At 54.1% G+C, this 20,968-nt stretch overlaps 1 protein-coding gene and 1 long non-coding RNA gene across 3 annotated transcripts; one reads left to right on the forward strand and one right to left on the reverse strand.

Moving 5' to 3' along the window:
* Positions 1-2,071: 2,071 nt before the first annotated feature.
* hic1 (hypermethylated in cancer 1) lies at positions 2,072-15,014 on the forward strand. Of its 2 annotated transcripts, none has more exons than XM_086164612.1 (2): positions 2,072-2,365; positions 7,370-15,014. In XM_086164612.1, the coding sequence occupies exon 2, from the start codon at positions 7,387-7,389 to the stop codon at positions 9,598-9,600; it is 2,214 nt and encodes a 737-aa protein (XP_086020738.1). In that variant the 5' UTR covers positions 2,072-2,365; positions 7,370-7,386; the 3' UTR covers positions 9,601-15,014. The 2 variants fall into 2 exon arrangements, with proteins under 2 accessions (XP_086020738.1, XP_086020737.1); XM_086164611.1 differs by lacking the exon at positions 2,072-2,365 and adding an exon at positions 3,222-3,462.
* A 2,169-nt stretch (positions 15,015-17,183) lies between these two features.
* Positions 17,184-19,711, reverse strand: LOC147224586 (uncharacterized). The gene is made up of 3 exons (XR_015107484.1): positions 19,609-19,711; positions 19,201-19,435; positions 17,184-18,019 (listed from the first exon to the last, which is right to left on the reverse strand). It is a non-coding gene; the product is annotated as an uncharacterized LOC147224586 (long non-coding RNA).
* Positions 19,712-20,968: the final 1,257 nt, after the last annotated feature.

The raw sequence follows: 20,968 nt of genomic DNA on the forward strand, positions 1-20,968 counted from the left end.
GCGCACACACGCACACACGCACACACCATGGCTCGGCCGGATCAAATGACATGTCTGTGATCTAAAATTGCTGCAAAGCTGCTCATTACGTGGAATTAAGAGCCGTCGGCGTGTGAACGCTCCCCCGCGCCGTGCGTGGCTCCGCATCTGGAGAGTTGTGCGGCCGCGTCCTATGGAAAGACATAAAGAAAGGGCAGACGGGTGATTGATGGGACGGAGGAGACGGAGAGGACAGAAACAGAAAACATCTCCCCGCCTGCAGTCGGGAGAAGTATGAGGCCGAGTGCTCGGATGGTGATGGTTTTCTTTTTTTAGGGTGTTAAGTTTACTTTGGGGCTGTCCTGTCTATCGTCCGCCGCTGCGCCGCGTCTGCTCGCAGAGCGGCGAGGGGGCGACTGGAAAGATTCGTCAGTCAAAAGCCAAATTGAAAGGAGATGTTTCGGGGATGTTGAGCAGCGTTTGCGCTCGCAGATGTCTGGAAGGAGGGCCGCACGCACGCAGATGCCGGGCCTCGTGCGCAAAGTGCACGTCACACATAAACCCGCATGAAGGCCGCTCGGCCTCCGGCTCCGGTCCACCTCGGCCCGCCGATCGGGGGCCCTCCTCGGCCTCCTCGGCCTCCTCGGCTCGCGGCGCTAACCCACGCCCCGCTTACGGACGCCAATTTGGTGTGCGCATATGTGTGTGTGTGTTGTCGGTTCATTAAAAGTTCAGCCGCGTGTTCACGGCTGTTTTGACAAGCTGAAGCTCGATGTCCAGCTCCGGTCCTCCGGAGGCGGATTGATCAGCGAGATAAAGTCTCGCTAAACAGCCGAAGCCTCTGGAGGAGAACCGGCCCCGTCGTTAATTTCTCCAACTCATTTTTTTATGCCGGATTTAATTGCTAGTTACACCTGCATATAAACTGTAACGCACCCAAACTAAACCCGGGTCACCAATTTATAATAATCTCCACACCAGGGATTACAACCGCAGAAGAAGCCTGAACGTTCGGGGTCCGGAGACGGGAGGAAATGTGAGGTTGTTTTCCGACGGTCGGGTCGGAGCGTCGGAGCCGATGACACCGCTAATGTTCCGCACCACTGTTTTGGAGCATGACTCAGAAGCTCGCGTCCTTCAGAGAACACGTCCCCCCCGCCCCGCTGCTCACCTCTGCCTGGGGGGGTTATCTCCAGTTCATCGGGGGAACGTGGAAGCCAGACACAATACCTTCCGGCAGCTCTGCGCCGCCTCGGGGTGCCCGGGGGCCGCCGCCGGCCGGGTGACGCACCTGGAACTCAGATAAACTCCGGGAGGAAGAGGCCGCGCTTTATGGGATTGTCAGCTGCTGTTGTGATCAAAACAACATCGCAGCCCCCCCCCCCCCCTCCAGGCCGGCTCTCCCGGGGGCCGGCTAGCCGAGGCCGGCTCCCCCGGGAGGTCGCCGCTCCAGAAGACGGGGGATCACTGGAGACGTGCGGCCTGGACGTCTCCAGTGAAGCAGGTTAAATCAGTCAGAAGGTTTGAGAGTCTGACGGGTCTGAAGACCAAACTCACAGATGTTAACACCTCGGCCTCCCTGCCTGTGTGTGTGCGTGTGTGTGTGCGTGTGTGTGTGTGTGTGTGTGTGTGTGTGTGTGTGTGTGTGTGTGTGTGTGTGGGCCTCCTGTTCCTCCAGCCTTGAAGCCCTCCTCAGCTTCCTTCCTGGTGATGTCTGCCCGGCCTCTGCAGGATCGCCTCTCACTCCATCTCTTCACTAAAACTCACACATGAAAACACTCTTTTAAACGTTTTAATCTGAATATAAATCTGACTTCCGGCCATGTTCTCTGCAGGAGCTGCTCAGCAGACGCACTGAACTCAAAGCATGCAATGTGTGTGTGTGCGTATTCGTGTACGTGTGTCAGGGGACGACGAAGGGACGAATGTGCGCTTCCCCCACGTCTCCTCCGGCTCCACGTCCACGCACGACGCGCCCCATCCTCCACCTCCTCCTTTTTCTCTTCCTCCCCCCCCCTCCGCTCCCCGCTCGGCGCGCCCGTCGCGCCATTGGGTGTCGCTGTGCGCGTAAAGTCTGCGCCGGCGGCTTTGGGTCCGAGCGGCGCAGAGCGCGGGGGAGACAGCCGCTGCAAGGCGTGGGAGAGCCGCCGCGGGACACACACGGCCACGGCGGCGAGGAAGAGGAGGACGGGGAAGGAGAAGGAGAAGAAGGAGAAGGAGAAGGAGAAGGAGAAGGAGAAGGAGAAGGAGAAGGAGAAGGAGAAGGAGGTGGAGGAGAGCCGAGGTCCGCGGGGAGACGCCGGAGGGAGCGGGACGCGCAGGAGGCGGCGGTGACGGACGCGGAGGAGAGCAGACCGACGGCCAGAACCCCAGACATGAGTCCGAGGTGAGCCCGACACACGCACACGCACGCACAAATCGGCGGGATGGACGCCCCCACCACCGATCAGCAGCGATCATCAATAATCAATACTCTAAGCTGCAGCGATCAGCGGGCAGTATTGATCTCAAGGAGAGAGGAGACCTCCCGCATCTGCAGGCTGGAAGCGCAATTTATTATAGGATGTACCGGGTCAGCGTGGACACACACACACACACACACACACACACACACACACACACACACACACTCAGACTGTCAGCGGAAGGATTTAAACTTGCGTTAAATCCGATCTGTTTACACCCCAAAAACAACGCGCCGTAGCTTTTCTGTGTAGAGAAAAAAAGCAAATAAATCAAAATAATTCAAATTAAATGAGAATAAATGGTTTAATGCCCCCTCCTCCACCCCCCCTCCCACCCGGCAGCTCCACGCAAGACCCCCGGTTAGATGTTCGTGTTGTGGACCTCGGCGGAGCCACGGAGGGCCCCGGGGCCGGGGGGTGGGCGGACGCGGGGACGCGCAGACGCGGGGACGAGCACCCCCCCCCCCCCAAACACACACACACACACACACACACACACACACACACACTCCCTGTCTCTTTAAGACGACGCGCTGTGGAGTTCACGGCGGGGTCACGGCGGGTTCCTGCCCTCCGAGTTACCTTCTGCCCGCTCCTCCACGCTGACATCACGAGGGGCGCGAAAACACCGGGGGCCCCACGGAGGAGCCTCCACATCCACACACGCACCGCAGAGGACGAGGAGGAGGAGGAGGAGGAGGAGGGGAGGAGGCTCCGTGCACGTATTTCTAAAAGGAGGGGAGAAGAAGGAGAAGAAGGAGGGGAGGAGGGACAGAAGGAGGGCGGGCCGAGGGAGCGACAAGAAATTCAGATCAATTAATAATCGCGGAAAAAAAAGAGAGAAAGAAAGAAAGGAAGGAAGGAAGAGGAGAGGAAGAAGGCGCTGGCAGACGTGCGCGGAAAGCTGGCATGCTTTCCTGGAGGCTGGCAGTCCGCGGTCAGATATGAGGCCTGGACGCTGCAGAGATGATCATTAAGGGACACCTAGATCGGATGGCAGGAGACGCCGGGCATGCAGGTAGGAGACCCGGGAGGGGGGGCGGGGGGACCCGGACCGGGACCGGGACCCGGACCGGACCGCGTCCACGCACGGGACCGCGATCTACATTTCTAAGAAAAACGGATCCGCGCGGCGGAAACGCTTTTCTCACTGGTTTCCGTTAAAGCCGGTTCACGGGAGGAGAAACGGGAGCCGCACTCACATCCCATAATACGACAGATTTTAAAGCCGGTATTTTAACACGAAATGAACTCAATGATTTTTCACGGTCAGACAAACTTTAAAAATATTTATATTTTATCCGGAAATTAATACTTACCATTTTCTGAGAAGTTAATACGGAATAAAAATACTTCAGGGAGGCGGACACGAGAAACAGGCCCGGTGTGTGCGTAGGTGTGTATGTGTGTGTGTGTGTGGTCTGCTGTTGTCAGGTACATAATCGTACACACACATACACACACACACACGCACATACATATACACACGTACAGACGCCCACTCTCCCCCCGTACACGCTGACACCGGTAAGCGCAGGAGGATATAACGGTGGATTAGTCGTGTGTGTGTGTGTGTGTGTGTGTGTGTGTGTGTGTGTGTGTGTGTGTGTGTGTGTTTGTTTGCGTGCTCCGGTGCGTTCAGTCGCCTCCCGGCAGTTGAGGCCGGAGGCCCCCTTCCGCCGCGCCTCGCCGCGCCGCGCCGTGCGGCCGGCGGGGCTGCGGGGCTGCGGGGCTGCGGGGCGGCGCGGCGGAGCCCCGCGGAGGAGGAGAGGAGAGGAAGAGGAGAAGGAGAGGAAGGGAAGAGAGGCTGGAAACAACTCTTTGCTCTATTTTGATATAAAGGATAAAATGTGTCGCGGTCGCCGTGGACGCGCGGCGCGTCCTCGGGGTCCAGAAGATCGATTTGGAAATTAAATCTGGAAGATTCCAACACGAAGCCGAGTCTTCGAATTTTTGCGTGATTTAATTTACAATTATAATTTTTTTTTCTTAATTTAAAAAAAAAAAACAAAAAAAAAACACTCCTTGGAGTTACGTTCCCGCGAACACCGGAAACACCCGACGCCCGCGCACGGTGAATATTGATTTTCGATTATCGTCGACCGAGACCGCGAAAGTGCCAAGGTGTCAGACCAACTGGGAGACGAGAGTCTATCATCGGACTTTGTGTGTGTGTGTGTGTGTGTGTGTGTGTGTGTGTGTGTGTGTGAGTGTGTGTGTGTGTGTTCGTTTGTTTGGCCTCTTCCCGCCGTAGAACGCACCCCTGCAAGCGCCTCCATTATTTATCGATGTATAATTTTTTAAATTAAAAAAATCGGTATACAGAAATGAAAACACATTTACTCTCAACACACACACACACACACACACAAACATACATGTCAGTTTTTAATCGGAGGAGGGGTAGAGCAGGGCAGCGGATTAAAAAGAAAGAAATTAAAAGCAAAAATAAAAATGAAAGCAGATGTGTGTGTAGCAGAGATGCAGCGGAGGAAGGAAGTTTATCCCCCCGAAAAAAAACTACAAAAAAACCCCACAGAAGTGACAACACTCGAGACGCACACGAAGATCTTCATGCACCTCCACCAGCCTGGAGGAGCCGCTCAGGTGAAAACCCCCTCCGTCCCCCGGCCGAGGGGCCGAGGGGCCGAGGGGCCGAGGGGCCGAGGGGCCGAGGGGCCGAGGGGCCGAGGGGCCGAGGGGCCACGTCGACGAGCCTTTCTGGGATTTCAGATTGGAGAGCCGAGCGCCGGGTTTCCGTACAAACAGTCACCAGCGGCCCGGAAGTGTTTTCGGTTACAACCCGAGCGTCCTGATGACACCTCGGCAGAGCTTTCTGCAGGTGCTCGGGTCTGTTATTCCACACCTGATGCTTCTCCTCCTGCTTCTCCTTCACCTTCTCCTTCTCCTGCCATCAGATCTGTCATAGAACCGGCGCGTTCCTGTTTTCTTACATTAGCCTTGTAAGTCTGAATGTGGATCAAATTTAAAAAAAACCCTGATGCAAACGATCTGCAAGGTCACGCCGTGTCTGTGCAGGGACAGAAAAATAGATGTGTGTGTGTGTGTGTGTGTGTTAGAGTGTGTGTGTGCGTTGTGCCCTCCACGACCACGCTAACCGCTCCTCGCTACAAACGAGTTAGTCGATGGAAGTGCCTCGCCGCCGTCGGCTTGTCACACACACCTCCGACCCGCTTCCTACGGCCCGCCGTCTGCCTTAACGGTAAATTATGAGCGTCTGGAAACGGGAGCGGGAAATGACCCCGATCGCCTCTCCTCGTCTTTTCCTACGATGGAAGTGAAAACGAGCAAAAGAGCTCACCGTGGAAACGGAGCCCTTGTGCGTAAAGTGCTCCTCTGCAGCTGCAGCTCCGGAGCCGAGGCCGCCACCAGACGGCCGACGTGAGATTCATTTAGTTGCTTGTTTCCCATCAGTGAGCCGCAGCCTGTGGACACACACACACACACACACACACACACACACACACACACACACACACACATTTCAGCTGACAAGTAAACTATCCTCGGATGCCTCTGATTTGACAATACATCCGGCCTTATGTGCAGCTAATACGTTTACTTTAGGCTTGATGGAACAATTATTGTTGTTATTTGAGTGTGTATGTGTGTGTGTGTGTGTGTGTGTGTGTGTGTGTGTGTGTGTGCCTGAGACGCAGTGAGGTTTCAAACCGTCAGATGATCATTTACACTGTGTGCATTCAGCGTTCCTCATATGAGTGTGCAAGACAGAGGCTGTCAGACTTAGCTTTTTTTGGATGTTTGAGTGTGTGTGTGTGTGTGTGTGTGTGTGTGCGTGCGTGTGTGTGTTCCCACCTGTTCATCACAGTGGTGAAACACCTTGCTTTGCCTTGGCTGAACGTGCACACGCAGCGGCAGGGGTGTTTGGCGTCAGTGTGTCGGAGCCTCGCTCTCCTGAATTGTCCTCCATGCGTTTCGGCCGACGTTGATGCTGAAATATTAATTTCTGAGAAAATCCTGAAAGCTTCTCCACAAACCAGTCGAAGGGTCTGTTTTGCTCCGAGGCTCTGAGATGATCTGCAACCAAGTCCTGCAGAAACCACATTTTGTACAAAATTAAAAATTACAAATAAATGTACGTAGAACAAAAACTTTCAGAATATTCTATTGTTGTATTAAAATTATTGAGGGGATGATTTGATTCCCAACCGTTGCATTTATACACACACACACACACACACACACACACACACACACACACACACACACACACACACATATGTTAAATATATATATATATATATATATATATATATATATATATATACACACTCAAATGCATTTACTTATGTATTTATATTTATGTATGTTTTAATGTTTATTATATATGTATAAATTTATAAACATATATATATTATATTTCACTTACATTTATATTTATAAATTGGTTTTGCACTTTTATGCAATTACAAGAAAGCTTTTCTTTTCTAATTCTATTCTATTCTAATCTATGCTGCGCTTTTCTACTTTCTTGATATAAATCCCTATCTTTTCCCAAGTTAGAAGTAAAAATAACAAAATCCTACAGAATGATGTGATGTATTTCATGTATGAAATGTTTTAAAATGAATACATATTTTTTGGATCCCACATTTATTATTATCATGGTCATTTTTATATAATTGTTGTGACTGTATTTAGATGATTATCATGATAATTATTATAATACTATCATAATTATCTATATTATTATTATCTATATTATTATTATTATTACTATCGTTATTAATGTCATTGCCATAATAACCATTATTATTTTGATAATTATGATGATGATTCTTGTTGTATTTTTTATTCGTTGCCGTCCCCTGGCTTGTGTACCGTCCGTGTCGCCTTCGAGTCCCAGTCGCCGCGCGGAGTTTCACCGATGCGTGTCGTTGCAGGTGGCGGACTGAAGACGATGCTGGATGCCATGGAAGTTCCAAGTCATGCTAGGGATCTCCTCCTGCAGCTCAACAGTCAGCGCACCAAGGGCTTCCTGTGTGATGTTATCATTGTGGTGCAGAACGCCCTCTTCAGAGCGCACAAGAACATTCTGGCTGCCAGCAGCCTCTACTTGAAGTCGTTGGTGGTCCATGACAATCTTATTAACCTGGACCACGAGATGGTGAGTCCCGGGGTTTTCAGGGTCATTCTGGACTATATTTACACAGGCCGCCTGAGCGAGGGAGACCCCGCTTCGCCCGCCGAGCCCAACCTCGGGGCGGTCTTGGCCGCCGCCAGCTACCTGCAGCTGCTCGACTTGGTGGCTCTGTGCAAGAAGAAGCTCAAACGAAACGGCAAGTACCCCCCGCGCCCGGGTCCCGCCTTCCTGCCCTATTCCAAGATGGGGCCGAACAGCATGGGCTTGGGCAACATGGGGAGGTACCGGGTCTCCACGCCCGTCATCCAGTCCTGCCCTCCGGGAGGGATTATGAATAGCCACCCGCCGCGGCCCCCGCCGCTGGAGGACCTGGTGCCCCATCGGCTGGCCCTCCACGCCGGGGAGCTGTACGCCCCCACCTCCACGCAGGGCTCTCAGGTGTTCCCGTCGCTGCAGGCGGCGCTGCCCGCCCAGCTGGGCCTGCGCTCGGCGCACGCCGACAGGAACTGCTCGCCCAACTACGGCCTGGACCTGTCCAAGAAGAGCCCCGGCTCGCAGTCCCAGCACGCGCCCTCCCAGTCCCACCTGGCCGGCGTCCACAACGACGAGGAGCGGGACGGGACCCTGAGCGGCCGCGCCAGCCCCATGCAGGGGGCCAACGGCCGGGAGTTCCCCTCCGACAAGGTGGAGTCCACGGACCGGACCGGCGCCCTCACCCCGCCGCCTTTCCCCCACCTCAACCAGCCCCTGGCGCCGCACCTGCCCCACCTGCACCGCTCGGGCTCGCAGGGCACCGACCGCTTCCCGTGCCCCCCCAGCCCCGACACCCCCACCGAGAGCGGCGAGGCGGGCAGGGAGATGGGGAACATCTACCGCTGGGTGAAGCACGAGCCGCTGTCGTACCCCGCCGAGGACGAGGACGAGGACGAGGACGAGGAGGAGGGCGGGGAGAACGGAGAGCGGCACCGCAACCACCACAAGGCCGGCGAGGAGAGCGAGGGAGGCGACGACAAGAGCGGCTCGGGGACGGAGGAGACGGGCAGCAGCGAGGGCCGGCCCTCCCCCTCGGGGCCCCTGGGACGCTTCCACCTGCCGTACGAGCCGGAGAGCTTCGGGGACAACCTGTACGTCTGCATCCCCTGCGACAAAGGCTTCCCCAGCTCCGAGCAGCTCAACGCCCACGTGGAGACGCACACCGAGGAGGAGCTGTACGTCAACGCCGCCGGCGAGATGGGAAACGGCGGCGGCGGCAACGGCAAGAGCGGCGGCGGCGGCGGGGGCGGCGGCAACACCAACGGCTACGGCGGCCTGAACAGCGGCGGCGGCCTCAACAGCCTCTCCCACCTGGAGACCAAATCCGGCCAGGGCCTGAGCTCCGTGGGCATCGGCGAGATGATCCGCCCCTACCGCTGCTCCACCTGCGAGAAGTCCTACAAAGACCCGGCCACCCTGCGACAGCACGAGAAAACCCACTGGCTGACGCGGCCCTACCCCTGCAGCATCTGCGGCAAGAAGTTCACGCAGCGCGGCACCATGACGCGCCACATGCGCAGCCACCTGGGCCTCAAGCCTTTCGCCTGCGACTCCTGCGGGATGCGCTTCACCCGGCAGTACCGCCTCACCGAGCACATGCGCATCCACTCCGGGGAGAAGCCCTACGAGTGTCAGGTGTGCGGGGGGAAGTTCGCCCAGCAGCGCAACCTCATCAGCCACATGAAGATGCACAGCAGCGTCGGCTCCGGCGGCGGCCTGAGCGCCGACGGCAAGCTGAAGCTGGACTTCTCGGAGGGCATCTACCCCCTGAGCAAATACACGGCCGAGCACCTCGGGGAGAAGGCCAACGAGCTCATCATCCAGGCGCAGCAGCAGCTGGTGGCCGACGCCAAGGCCATGGAGAGCCTCTACCCGCTCTCCAAGCTGGGCGAGCACCTCGGCCTCACCCACGACAAGATGGATGTCCTGGGCCAGCCGCTGCCTCCTCCCACGCAGGCCCTCGCCGAGGCCCGCATCGACCGATACTCTCCCAGCTAAGAGCCGCTGCCGGTGGTCACAATCACTAATAGGTCTGTGTGCGCGCACACACACTCACACACACACACACACACACACACACACACACACACACACACACATACATAACATGCAGTATTTTTTTTAAAAAAGCCATTCACCTCAACTAAGTATCTTCTCTGCACCTCAGACTCAGGCCCGAAGAAACAGGCCTGCGAATGCACACCAAAAAAAAAAACATGCACACTATAAGTGCCTTTTTCTCAGCATGTAATGTTGGCCTTTTTTTAAAAAACCCTCCTTTGTAAAGGAGCACTTTGCTATCCTGTGACCAAGGGACACTCGCTTGAAGAAGCATGTATGTATATGCAAATAAACATTTAAAAAAAAAAAAAAGGAAAACCAAAAAAAAAAAATAACCTCCAGCCGTTGAGCCAAAGCAACAAATCCAAAACCAAAATGATTTTTTTTTAATTTATTTTTATATTATTGTGAAATTGAAAAAAAAAAAAAAAAAAAAGAAGAAAAAAAAAAAAACAAACCTGTTGCAAAGGAATGTTGCAATCAGACCCTAAACCTGTGTTCCACCGAGAAGCTTCTGTGGAGGAAGAAGAGACAGAAAATAAAGGAAAAGCACATCAGGACAAGATTCAGGGATCGTCTCCGGACCTGAGCAGAACATCTACCAGAGCTTCTGGACATTTCAAGTAATAAGAGGATTTTTTTTTTTTTAAAGCCAATATTTTGGGGTACTGGACAAGTTACGTATCTCACTCTTCCTCCTCCTCGTGCCTGCCTTCGACGACTGAACGATACAAGTGCCTTTCTTATTATCGCCGCGTGTTCTGAGCGCGCGTGCATGTGCGGCCAGATCAGTTTCACAATCAGTGTCACCCCTTTATCTCCGCAAACTCATCGGATTCCCATAACCCGCGGTTGTTGTTGAGAAGCGGCGAGCGCGGCCCTGCGATCCCAGCGATCCCAGCGCCGCTCACGGGGGCTCCTCCTCCTCCTCAACCATCTGGCGCTGTCCACGGAACGCGGGCGTTTGTGTGTGTTCATGTGTGTGTGACGTTGTGTCGTTGTGTCCGCAGCCACGCAAAGCCAGGCAGAGTTAATGTGTGTGTGTGTGTGTGTGACACAGATGTTTACGGGGAAGGCGTGGTGTGTGATCGCGCAGACCTCTGTCTCGCTGTTTGACCTTTCACCCCCCTCCATGTAAAAGTGAATGCAACTCACACACCCACACACACACACACGCTCACGTAGCGAGTAGCGAGCTGCTAATCTGTCAGTGTGTGTCTTCTCCGGGCCCAGCTGCCGCGCTGCAGTAATCCCTGTGAAATCTCACTTTCTCCGGGACAATTCACACTGCGAGCCGGCGCGATGTCCCATTTCACGCCTGCCACCGTGGCCCGTCTGATCCAGTTGCTAACGCGCTAGCCCCCGCCACCCCCCGCCACCCCCCCCCCCCCTCCGCCCAATCAGAGGAGGAAATAAAGAATGACACATTTCTGTGTTGGCCGACCAGCAGTTCCTCCCGCTAGAAAACAAAAGAGGACTTGAAGGTTGCGGGCAGGAGGCACATTTTTGTCTTGAAATGTTTATCCCGAAGAACATGCCGGCCTTTCCTTTCCTTTCTCTGTTTTTTTTTTTTTTTCTCTTTTTAAAATTCCAATCAGAAACCCCTGACCACTATGGTGCCAACGGCAACCTCAGAGGGTGAATGTGAAGACCGAAGCCAAAGATACACTGTGACTCCCAGAGACTGAAGACAAAGAAAAAGCCCGATTTCACATCGGAGAGGCCTTTCTCACGTGAACAACCGCACACGTTGCTTCCTGTCACTTTTCTTCTCTTCGGCTCGATTCCTAAACGAAAGCGGCCGCGCGTGAACCGGCCGCTCACCTCAGGACTGAACCCGGCACGCTTTCACCATAATCCCATGTAGACACACACACACACACACACACACAGACACACACACACGTTTCAAGTCGACAGGGCAGTTGCCCTGTGTTAAACCTGTGGTTATTTTGTGTTTATACATTTCTTGTTTTATTGTAACGGTGGGGAGATGACATTTGATATTACCTTTTTTTTCTTCCTACTAAGCGGTATACGTATCCTATTGTGTTGTCCTCAAAGAGGCGTCTGTCGGTCTGACCAGCTCCATTGTTAGCACATGAGGCAAAGTCATTCTGGTGGCGTCCTAACTGTCTGTTTGTGAATTTCCGAACCGGCTTTTTTGCAGCGATCGCGACGGCACGGGCGCTGCCCGACGCCGCGACGCGCGCCAAAAAGACCTCCCCGAAAAGACGAGCGGGCCGAGCTGCTCTCACACTGTTTGACCCCCTGAGGTTAGTCAGTGCGATGGAGGGCTCTACACACACACACACACACACACAAACACACACATATATACGCACTTTGAGGAAGCTTGTTTTGGATGGAAGTGTGAGGGAATGAGTTTTGTATCAAAACAAGAGAGAAACGTCGGAGACGGCCCCTCGGCGGGTCTGAAGTGGATTTCGGTTTGCTCCCTCCGGGCTCCGCCATCACCTGATTTAATGACCCCCCCCCCCCCCCTCCGTTCGCACCGCTGGAATAACATAACGTTTTTCCGCCGTCACTTGAAATCAGTCCGGCAGGGAAGAGAGGGGGCGATAACGGCGGGGCGTTTCTGTGGGACCGTTAGAAATCAGCCGGTCGCGTCGCCGTGGGCCGGGTATCTGGAGAAGGGGAAGCGTCTGTTTGGGCTGCGCGAGCGTAGCGAGGTCCTCCGATGCACGTCCTGGGAGGAGGGCCGGTGTGAAGGAGGAGCAGCGAGGAGCAGGATGTGAACTCTTGGCTGGCGTGTTGCGGCGAGCAGGATGTGCCCGTGTTTCTGCTCAGCGGCAGATAGAAGGACGGAGGGAGAGGAACGCCGAGCGGCGGGGCCACGGGGGGGCCATTGTCTCCGTATGAAAGTACTTCTAAAATACTCCATTCAAGAAAACAAGGAGCCGTATCTTCTCTTTTCCTTCCCCTCTTCGCTCCGCGGGAATAAATCTGCTCAGCATCAGGGTGACAGGACGCCACGGTCCGCAAACACCTCGCGGCCGCCGTGATCCGATCCCAGAAACGGGTCTGTAACAAATCACGACTCCCGATTTTTCCATTTTCTCATCGCGCTCTGCCTTTGCGAGGCGACACAATGACCCAGAAAACCAGAAGAGCGTGCGTCCGATAGTTCAAGAGGACGCTTCGGTGTTGGATAATTAAAAACAGGCCGATTACCGGAAGCGGCTTTTGATTGCGTGCCGTCGGAGCGGTTCGAGAGGAGCGCTTCAAACACTCCGCGCAAATTCGCGGCCCTGGATCGGGTGTGTTGACGGGGCGAGCGAGGCGCCGTCACCCCGACGAGACACCGTCGATTTTGAACTCCTGTCATCGGCCTAGAAACCCCTTTGCTAGTGTCCACCAGAGCCCTGAAATAAAATGGAGTACATATATATACACACACTCACACACACACACACACATACATATATGTATATATTTAATTCTATTTTTCACCATATGTCAGGGGTTTTGCGGGTGTATAAATACCAGGCAGAACAAGCAAGCACTTTGACAGAAGCTGCACAAAGTGCATAAAGTACATGTGCACATTCACGTGCAGGCGGGCGCCAACAGTTCTATCAAATAAAGCTTAATTTGACGTTGAAACACCTTTTTGGAGGCTGACAGAGTGTGTGTGTGTGTGTGTTTGCACCTGCCCCCCCTCCTAACCCTAACCCTGAACCGCTGGTCTGTGTGAGGAGGACGTCGTCGTCCCCCGGTAGCGATCCCACGGCCGCCCGTCCTCCGCTTTCTGACATTCTTTTTGTTTTTCCGTCTCCCTCCCTCCGGCGTGGAGCTCGGCCCGCCCGCCCGCCCGCCCGCTCGCCGCCCCGGTTACCTCAGAGCCCCCCGACCCCTCCCTCGTCCTCCTCGTCCCCCCTCTTGCGCTCGGCGCACACGGCTGACCCTCGGCGGCCCCTCCCTCCCCCCTCGACTCGCTCACTTCCAGCTGTTTTTCATGCCGCAGAAGACAGTTGTCTAAATGTTTATGTGAGGAGCTACTTTCTTTTTCTTGAAGCCCTGATCAATTTCCAAAGTGAACTCAGTGGCATGTGTTCAGATACGGCGGCTGACGGGCCAAAGCGCGCAGACGCCTGACACGGATACTGCATGTCGATCCTGCGGCCGGCGGCCGGCGAGCGGGGGGGGATTAAAGACGGCGTATCGTCGCGGAGGAAACGCAGAATAATGCGAGGGGGAAAATATGCTCTGGAAGATGCCAGTAAAGTAAACATGTATGAAATTGCGCAATTGAGCGGGGCCGGGGCCGCGGCGGCCAAGTCCTCCTCCGAGGCGAGGAGACGGAGCGCAGGGAAGGGAAGGGAAGGGAAGGGAAGGGGCCGCGGCCCTCGGAGATACCTGAGGGACGGAGGAGCCTCGGGCTTCTGGTCGTCCCCTTCCTGCGGCTTCTCCGGGGTCGCCGTGCCCTCGGAGCCGTGCTCGTACGCCTTCCAGAGGGAGGTTCTGGTCCTCCAGCTCACTGCTTCTCCTGCAGTCACACAGAAAAACAGCAGCGACAGAGAGAGGAAATATGGATTGTTGGAGAATTGGAGTTAGCTGAGGGAAGATCTGGTTGTAGCCCTCTGTCTCACACACACACACACACACACACACACACACACACACACACAGCTAGGTGGCAGACTGCGGCTCTGGATGAGGTCAGGGGTATTTAGGTGGAGTTGCTCAGTTTGGAGAGTTGCCTCTTTTAAGAGAAATGAATATTGAAGAACAGCCGATTGCATCGTGCCGAGACGTAACGGAGCCTCAGGGTCCTCACACACACACACACACACACACACATGTACACACACGCATATGCACATTGATGCAAAAAAAATCTGGTTTTGGAAAGGATTAGGTGCAGAAATGATGGATCGTCCGGATGACTTATGAGCGGATGAGTATGAGGTTGATGCTCGGAGGTGGTCGAGGCTCCACGGTTGGAGGATGAGAACGTTCGGCAGCCACGCAGACGGAGGACGGGGGGGTCGACAATGCATCGCACATACATCACAAGTTCACAATGGAAATGAACATTTCAGTGGAAGTCGGGCTCTTTCCCCCCCGAAACATCAATAACGCTTCCTCCCGTGACTTCAGAGAAGCTCTGGTGGAAACGGCAGAGCCATTACAAGCAATACCTAAAGCCAGACAGTATTTTTGTATTTCTGCCTTCCTTCCATTGTCCGTATTGAGCTTTTTCTTTGCTTTAGTGAAATGAATGTATTTATTGCATGTCAAAAAATGTTTTATAGTTCATTTCTGTGTAAATTTCAATTGTGTTTTTTTTATTTTATAATTTCATCTAATTAAAATGTCTTGAACAATCATGTTGATGGAGCTTTTATTTATCCTCCTTGTTTCACCCTGACCTCAAAGAAAGGCGCTGAGAAGAAGGTGAAGGTGTGAAGTGCTGGGGGTTTGATGCAGGAAGTCACATCTGAAGACCGTAGTCGAGTATGGCACGTGTGTGTGTGTGTGTGTGTGTGTGTGTGTGTGTGTGTGTGTGTTCTGCCACACAGAGACATGCGAGTGCCTCATTTAGGACGGAGAATTCCAATGAATCTCATACATCACGCCGAGTCCACATGCAACACTGAGCAGATCCATTACTCTGTCAGCGAGGTTGCGGGCCGCCAGCGCCGCCACATGCGCCCCCGCCGCTGTGTGAGAACCATTACTATCTCCAGCGCGGGGAGTCAGAGAGTGGCCTCCAGATGTTTGATAGCAGTTCCTGCTCTGTGAGCTCCATCCTGGCGCTGGAGAAAGGCTGTCATGCTTTAAATCTTGGCTCCCGCCGTGTTTTGTTCATCTCGGTGAAGATGCCCGGGCTTTTCCCCGACTCCTAGGACGCGCTCGGAAAACGGGATCCAGCGCCTCCTCCTCCTCCTCCTGACCGATCTCCAGGTCGAGGTCCAGGTGAGGTCCACCTGCTCGCGGGTGAAGGTCGGCCAGATGGAAGTCGAAGCTCCGGCTCCCGTTGAAAACGCACGTTCGTTTGTTCATATTCGAAATGACGAATGAAAGCCGAACGTCTCGCGGATCCCGGGCAGTCGTGCTTCGAGGACGCCGTCCTGAGGCCGCGGTTGAAATCAGAAGGCGTCTGGAAGACTTTCCACATAACTCTCGCTCGGCTCTCCGCCCGCGACGTGAAGCGGCCGCTCGGCGAGCGCGTCCCCGCCGAGGAAAGCTCCTGCTCGGGTCCTGGCCGCGGCTTAGCCGCCGAGGAGCCGGAGTGGACGCGGCGAGCAAAAGCCGCTTTCCACGAGCGATGCTCATTCTCACCGGTCCTGAAATATTACACCTCGGAGATCCGCTCCACGAATGGAACGCCGGCCTCCGGAGGAGAAGATGGTCTCGACCGTTAAGGGCCGGATTCCTCCGTCTGGAGGATCCGACCGGAGAACCGTCAGTTGGCGGCACGGAAAACAAACACGTGGCGAAGGTTCACCTCGTGTGCACCAAGAGACATGCAGAAAACCATGTAACCACCAAGTTACACATCCTGTCCTAGAACTGTGTGTGTGTGTGTGTGTGTGTGTGTGTGTGTGTGTGTGTGTATTCATATCTGTGATTTCTAACAGGGGTTTCATGAAGATGGGGCTTTGAGTTTTCTTATGAGCTGCTGCAGAAAAGAACCCATTCTTACTAATCCAGTAATACAAAAATAGTTTGGAGATTAAATCAAATGTTAATGTAAAAATCTAAATTTAAAATGTGGAAGAGAATAGACTCCATAGGGGATTATGGAGAATGGGATTACTTTTCATCCAAATGTCACCAGGATGAAGCGTGGCAGCCGGCCCTCTTGCCCCCCTCCTGCCCCTCCTGCCCCCTGCTCCCGCTGCCCCTCCTGCCCCCCTCCTGCCCCTCCTGCCCCCCTGCTGCCCCCCTCCTGCCCCCCTGCTGCCCCTCCTGCCCACCTGCTGCCCCTCCTGCCCCTCTGCCACCTTCGCACATCCTGTATCGGGTGGCAAAGGTCTGAGGTGTCAGCTGTCGGGCAGTGGGTGCCCTCAGGGAGCCTTGTAATGTCAAACGGGGAGGTGTGTGTGTGTGTGTGTGTGTGTGTGTGTGTTTAGGCAGGCTCAGTATGTGCTGCTCCCCTGAGCTGTCGGTTTGTTTGTGGCCAATGTCATGACGCAATGTGTGTGTGTGTGTGTTTGTGTGTGTGTATGTGCATGCATGTATGTAAGTGTGTGTACGTGTGTATGTGTGTGGGTGTGTGTTTGTGTGTGTGTGCGCGTGCAATGGGGGAAGGAAGAGCCGCAGGTTTTCTGTAAACCCAGGGGAGAACGTGTGCGGATGAGGTGTTTAATCTGTCCTGATTCTTCACAAGTGAAGACACACACACACACACACACACACACACACACACACACACACACACACACACACACACACACACACAAAGTAATTTCCATAGTGCATCATTGAACTGTGTCCCTGAGTGCTCATTTGTTGAAATGTTTCTGATCGTCTTCAGCGTACAGACACACACACACACACACACACACACACACACACACACACACACACACACACACCTCTGGTTCAACCAGGTCGAACAAACGAAAACCTAGAATCCCATCACTCCAGTTGTTTCCTTCTGCTGCCTCAGACTGCAGCTGTCATGAAGTTACTTCACCTCTTGTTTTGAGGGAGTGGCTTTTTAAATGAATCTACTCTCATTCCCAGTCATGCTGGTCATAAACCACAAAGATTAATCCAAATAAATTGTGTAATTGTCTTCTGATTGCCTCTCTATTTATATTCATATTTATTTATGCTATAACTGTAATGCTGCAAATGTTTTTCCCCTGCAGGGATCAATAAAGACGACCTTATCTTAATCTCCACACACACACACACACACACACACACACCAATGGCGGAGGTGGCGGTCAGCGTCTCGTCCATTATCGTCGTGGCCGGTAAAGGAACCGGCGACCTTCAGTCGGGTTTGACGTCGGGCGCCCTGGTGTTTCGCACCCTCTCTCTCCTGCAGCCGCTGAACTCTGCCTGCTGAATGAATGGAAAACAGCTGGCTCGGGAGGCGAGGCCAAGCGGGGCGAGGCGGGGCGAGGCGAGGCGGGGGACGCCTTCTACCCGCTTCTTCAATGGATTCCCGTCCGCTTCTCGCCGGCGTCGCTCCCTGGCTCCCCGTCCTCATTTAAGGTGGGGCCGCGCGGCCGAAACAAAAGAAAAACAATGTGAGCGCTGGTTTCTCGCCCACATATGGTCGGCCCTCGCTCTCCTCCTTTCTGCGGATTTATTTCCCAAACCTTCTCCCTGGTGTAACGCTGATGTTATGGCTGGTCGTGCTCCTGACAAGCTGGAAAACACGGAGATGTAATACAGCTGAGCCGTAAGGCCAAATATGCAGATACATGAATAATGTGCCGGGGTTACGGCCGCCACCAAACTGACTTCATCTGCAGCGGCGGCGGACAGAGGTCACAAGGTCAGGCGTTCTCAGGAGGACCAGCGCCAGACGCTGTCACTCCAAAACCCACGGCGCGCCAGAAGAACTTTGAGCTTGAAATCATTCTTTCGCTCCGAGGTCGGGGGGGGGCGGAGCCTATCCCGCCGTCAGGGGGCGAGGGGCGGGGCTTATGTGGAGACGTACGACCACCGACCCTCTCATTCAAAAGTCACGCTGAGACTTGCAACCGTTCATCCTCTCATTTCAACGTCACGCAGACGTCGGGCGGTTCGCTCGCTCGCTCGCTCATCTTCACGCGCAGGCCTTCCGTCACGCGTCCGTCAAACGTCCGTCACTCGTGAGGAAGCAAATGAATGAACGGCTCTAAAACACATTTTAAAGGACCGAGTAAGACGGGATGATGTGAACGTAATGTCACAGAATGAGGTTCTTCTGTCCGTCTGGTGGACGCGAGTGTGATGGAAGGCAGCTGTCTGGCTAACAAACCTCCAAATGTTGACTTTTACTTCTGGCATCGCTTTAAATCAGACCCGGGACGGAAAGACGGAAGACGGCGTCAGAGAATGGAAAGGTCAAGAGGAGTTTGAAGGGGAAGTGTTTCTCCAGCTGCCGCTTGTGGGCAAAGAGGCTGTTTATGTGCCAGCGCAATTTCCTGCTCGCCTATATTGACTAACTCGTGGGCACCTGCCTCGACAAATCCACCCATCCTGTTTCTCTCGGCTCGCACAAAGCGCGCGCACTTCCTGCGGCTGCTCGCGACGCCCGTGACGAAAAACAGCGGCGCTGTGACAGCAAACGGTCCGGCCGTGGAGACCCGGCAGAGCAGCAACACAAAGAATTCATATCCGCGGTCGCATACGCTAAAAAAAGAAAGGTGTGAATTCGTCAGTTACAGTTACCAAAAACAGGAGGTGGGGCATGTCAAGAAGAAAGAAAGCTCACGTGAAGTAATGGATATTCTCACACACACACACACACACACACACACATACAGAGACGTCCTTTAAGAATCGAAACGCCCATTGAAATCAGATCACACACACCTCTGCAGCAGGAATATTATTACTCACACGTCATTTGGAGACAAACAATCTGGACAATGCAAGGCCTCCGCTGGACCTCCTGCATGTGTTTGGACTGCGGGAGGAACCCGGAGAACCTTGAGGAACCCCAACGCTGACACGGGGAGAACATGGAGACTCCATGAACCAGAACATGGAGGAACCCTGCGGGAATCCAAGCAGGGACCTTCTGCTGCGAGGAGGAGGAGGTGCAAACCGCTGCTGCCCGGCTGAAAAGGTTTCTCTGGAAAAAGGAAGCAGTGTGTGGTCATATGTGTGTGTGTGTGTTCACACCAACACGCACACACACACACACACACACACAAGCAAACACACAAATAATTGCCTGTGTGAGACACACTGTGTATCCCAGGAACACCCTCCTGTCCCAGCGTGACCTCAAACCCAAACACTCACCCTCTCATTTGCCTTTCCAGGCGGCACCATTTGACAATCGGAGGTGGAAACGAAAGCGTCCCTGAGGAGCCGGACGGACGTCAATCATCTCCAGGTCCAGATGCATGGAGGAGACCTTCAGGAGACCTTCAGGAGACCTTCAGGAGACCTTCGGGAGACCAACGCTGAGCAGGAACATTTGGAAAACTACTGAGTCGGCATGTAAACAAGAGGGGCTTGGAGGGAAATTAAATTGTGTACATCTGAGTATGTGTGTGTGTGTGTGTGTGTGTGTGTGTGCGTGTGGTCACAAGAAGAAGTGTGACCTTCAATCTAATAAGAGTGAATTCACGGGAAAGCATTCGCAGCGTGTTCTGCTCCATGTACGACACAGAGCGTGAAGGTGAGACAACTGGAACCTTACGTCTGAGGTGTGTGTGTGTGTGTGTGTGTGTGTGTGTGTGTGTGTGTGTGTGTGTGTGTGCAGGGTGTGTGTTACACCCTCCAGAGTGAAGTTTCATTTTTAAAACCTTTGCATTTTGTTTTTTCTTTGCTTTTATGAAACCTACAACTGACATCACACCCAACCCCTTGTGTGTGTGTGTGTGTGTGTGCAACTCATCTGTGTTAGAAGTCCCTACGAATGCACGTATGACCTCCTCAAGGAAGATCTGCAGGAAATGTGTGGAACCCGTTCTGCCCCTCGGTGGTCACATGACGGTCCGCCTCGGACCTCCTCGCCGAGGCGTTCGGTCGTGGTGGATCAGCGTTTCGGCGTCCGTCGGGTCTGAAGGCCGTGCGCTTCAAGGCAACGCTGGAAACCCCAGGTTGATCCATTTTCTGGTTAGCACCTCGCACGGTATCTGAAGGTTCCTGGGCGAGAGCGCGGCGGACAGGTGGAGCAAAGCGTGGGACAGGTCGCGGCAAGAAGAGTCTGCCTTTTCACCCGACACCGCCGTATCGGGCGGCGGCGTGCCGCTGCGTGCCGCTGCGTGCCGCTGCACGCTATTGGCTGCTCCCGCAGAGGGAAAACACACCTGCTGCTGCTCCGGGCTGGACGAGGTCTGCGCAGGTTCAGGACGTGCGTCAGGATCTCCTTGTTGGCGCGTAGAAGGTTGGTTTTTACTTGAAAATGCTCTCCAAAGACTCGGAGCTGCAGAAAGAAAATAAAGCGTAATCTTGTAGTGGAAGAGCTCAGAAGAAGGAAGCCCAGATCTGGTAGATATGGGAAGAGTCTCGGCCAGAACATTGATCCTCGGCTCTCCCGTTGTGTTTTTGAACATCTCGGCTCCTCCGCCCGCTCCAGAGGTCCATGTTATCCGCCACGCCGACGGCGTGAGGAGAAGATCCCGCCTGTGACTCATCCAGGGAGGAAGGTCTC

Source organism: Fistularia commersonii, chromosome 18 (assembly GCF_037954325.1).
Source record: "Fistularia commersonii isolate RoL2024-O1a breed Wild chromosome 18, RoL_Fcom_v1.0, whole genome shotgun sequence".
Taxonomy (NCBI): domain Eukaryota; kingdom Metazoa; phylum Chordata; class Actinopteri; order Syngnathiformes; family Fistulariidae; genus Fistularia; species Fistularia commersonii.

What these genes read in the sequence shown, in the direction of transcription:
- hic1 (XM_086164611.1), top strand. Translation starts at nt 3,411, where the DNA reads ATGATCATTAAGGGACACCTAGATCGGATGGCAGGAGACGCCGGGCAT. An exon ending in AGGAGACGCCGGGCATGCAG is followed by an intron (nt 3,463 to 7,369) that starts GTAGGAGACCCG and finishes GTGTCGTTGCAG; the next exon opens with GTGGCGGACTGAAGACGATG.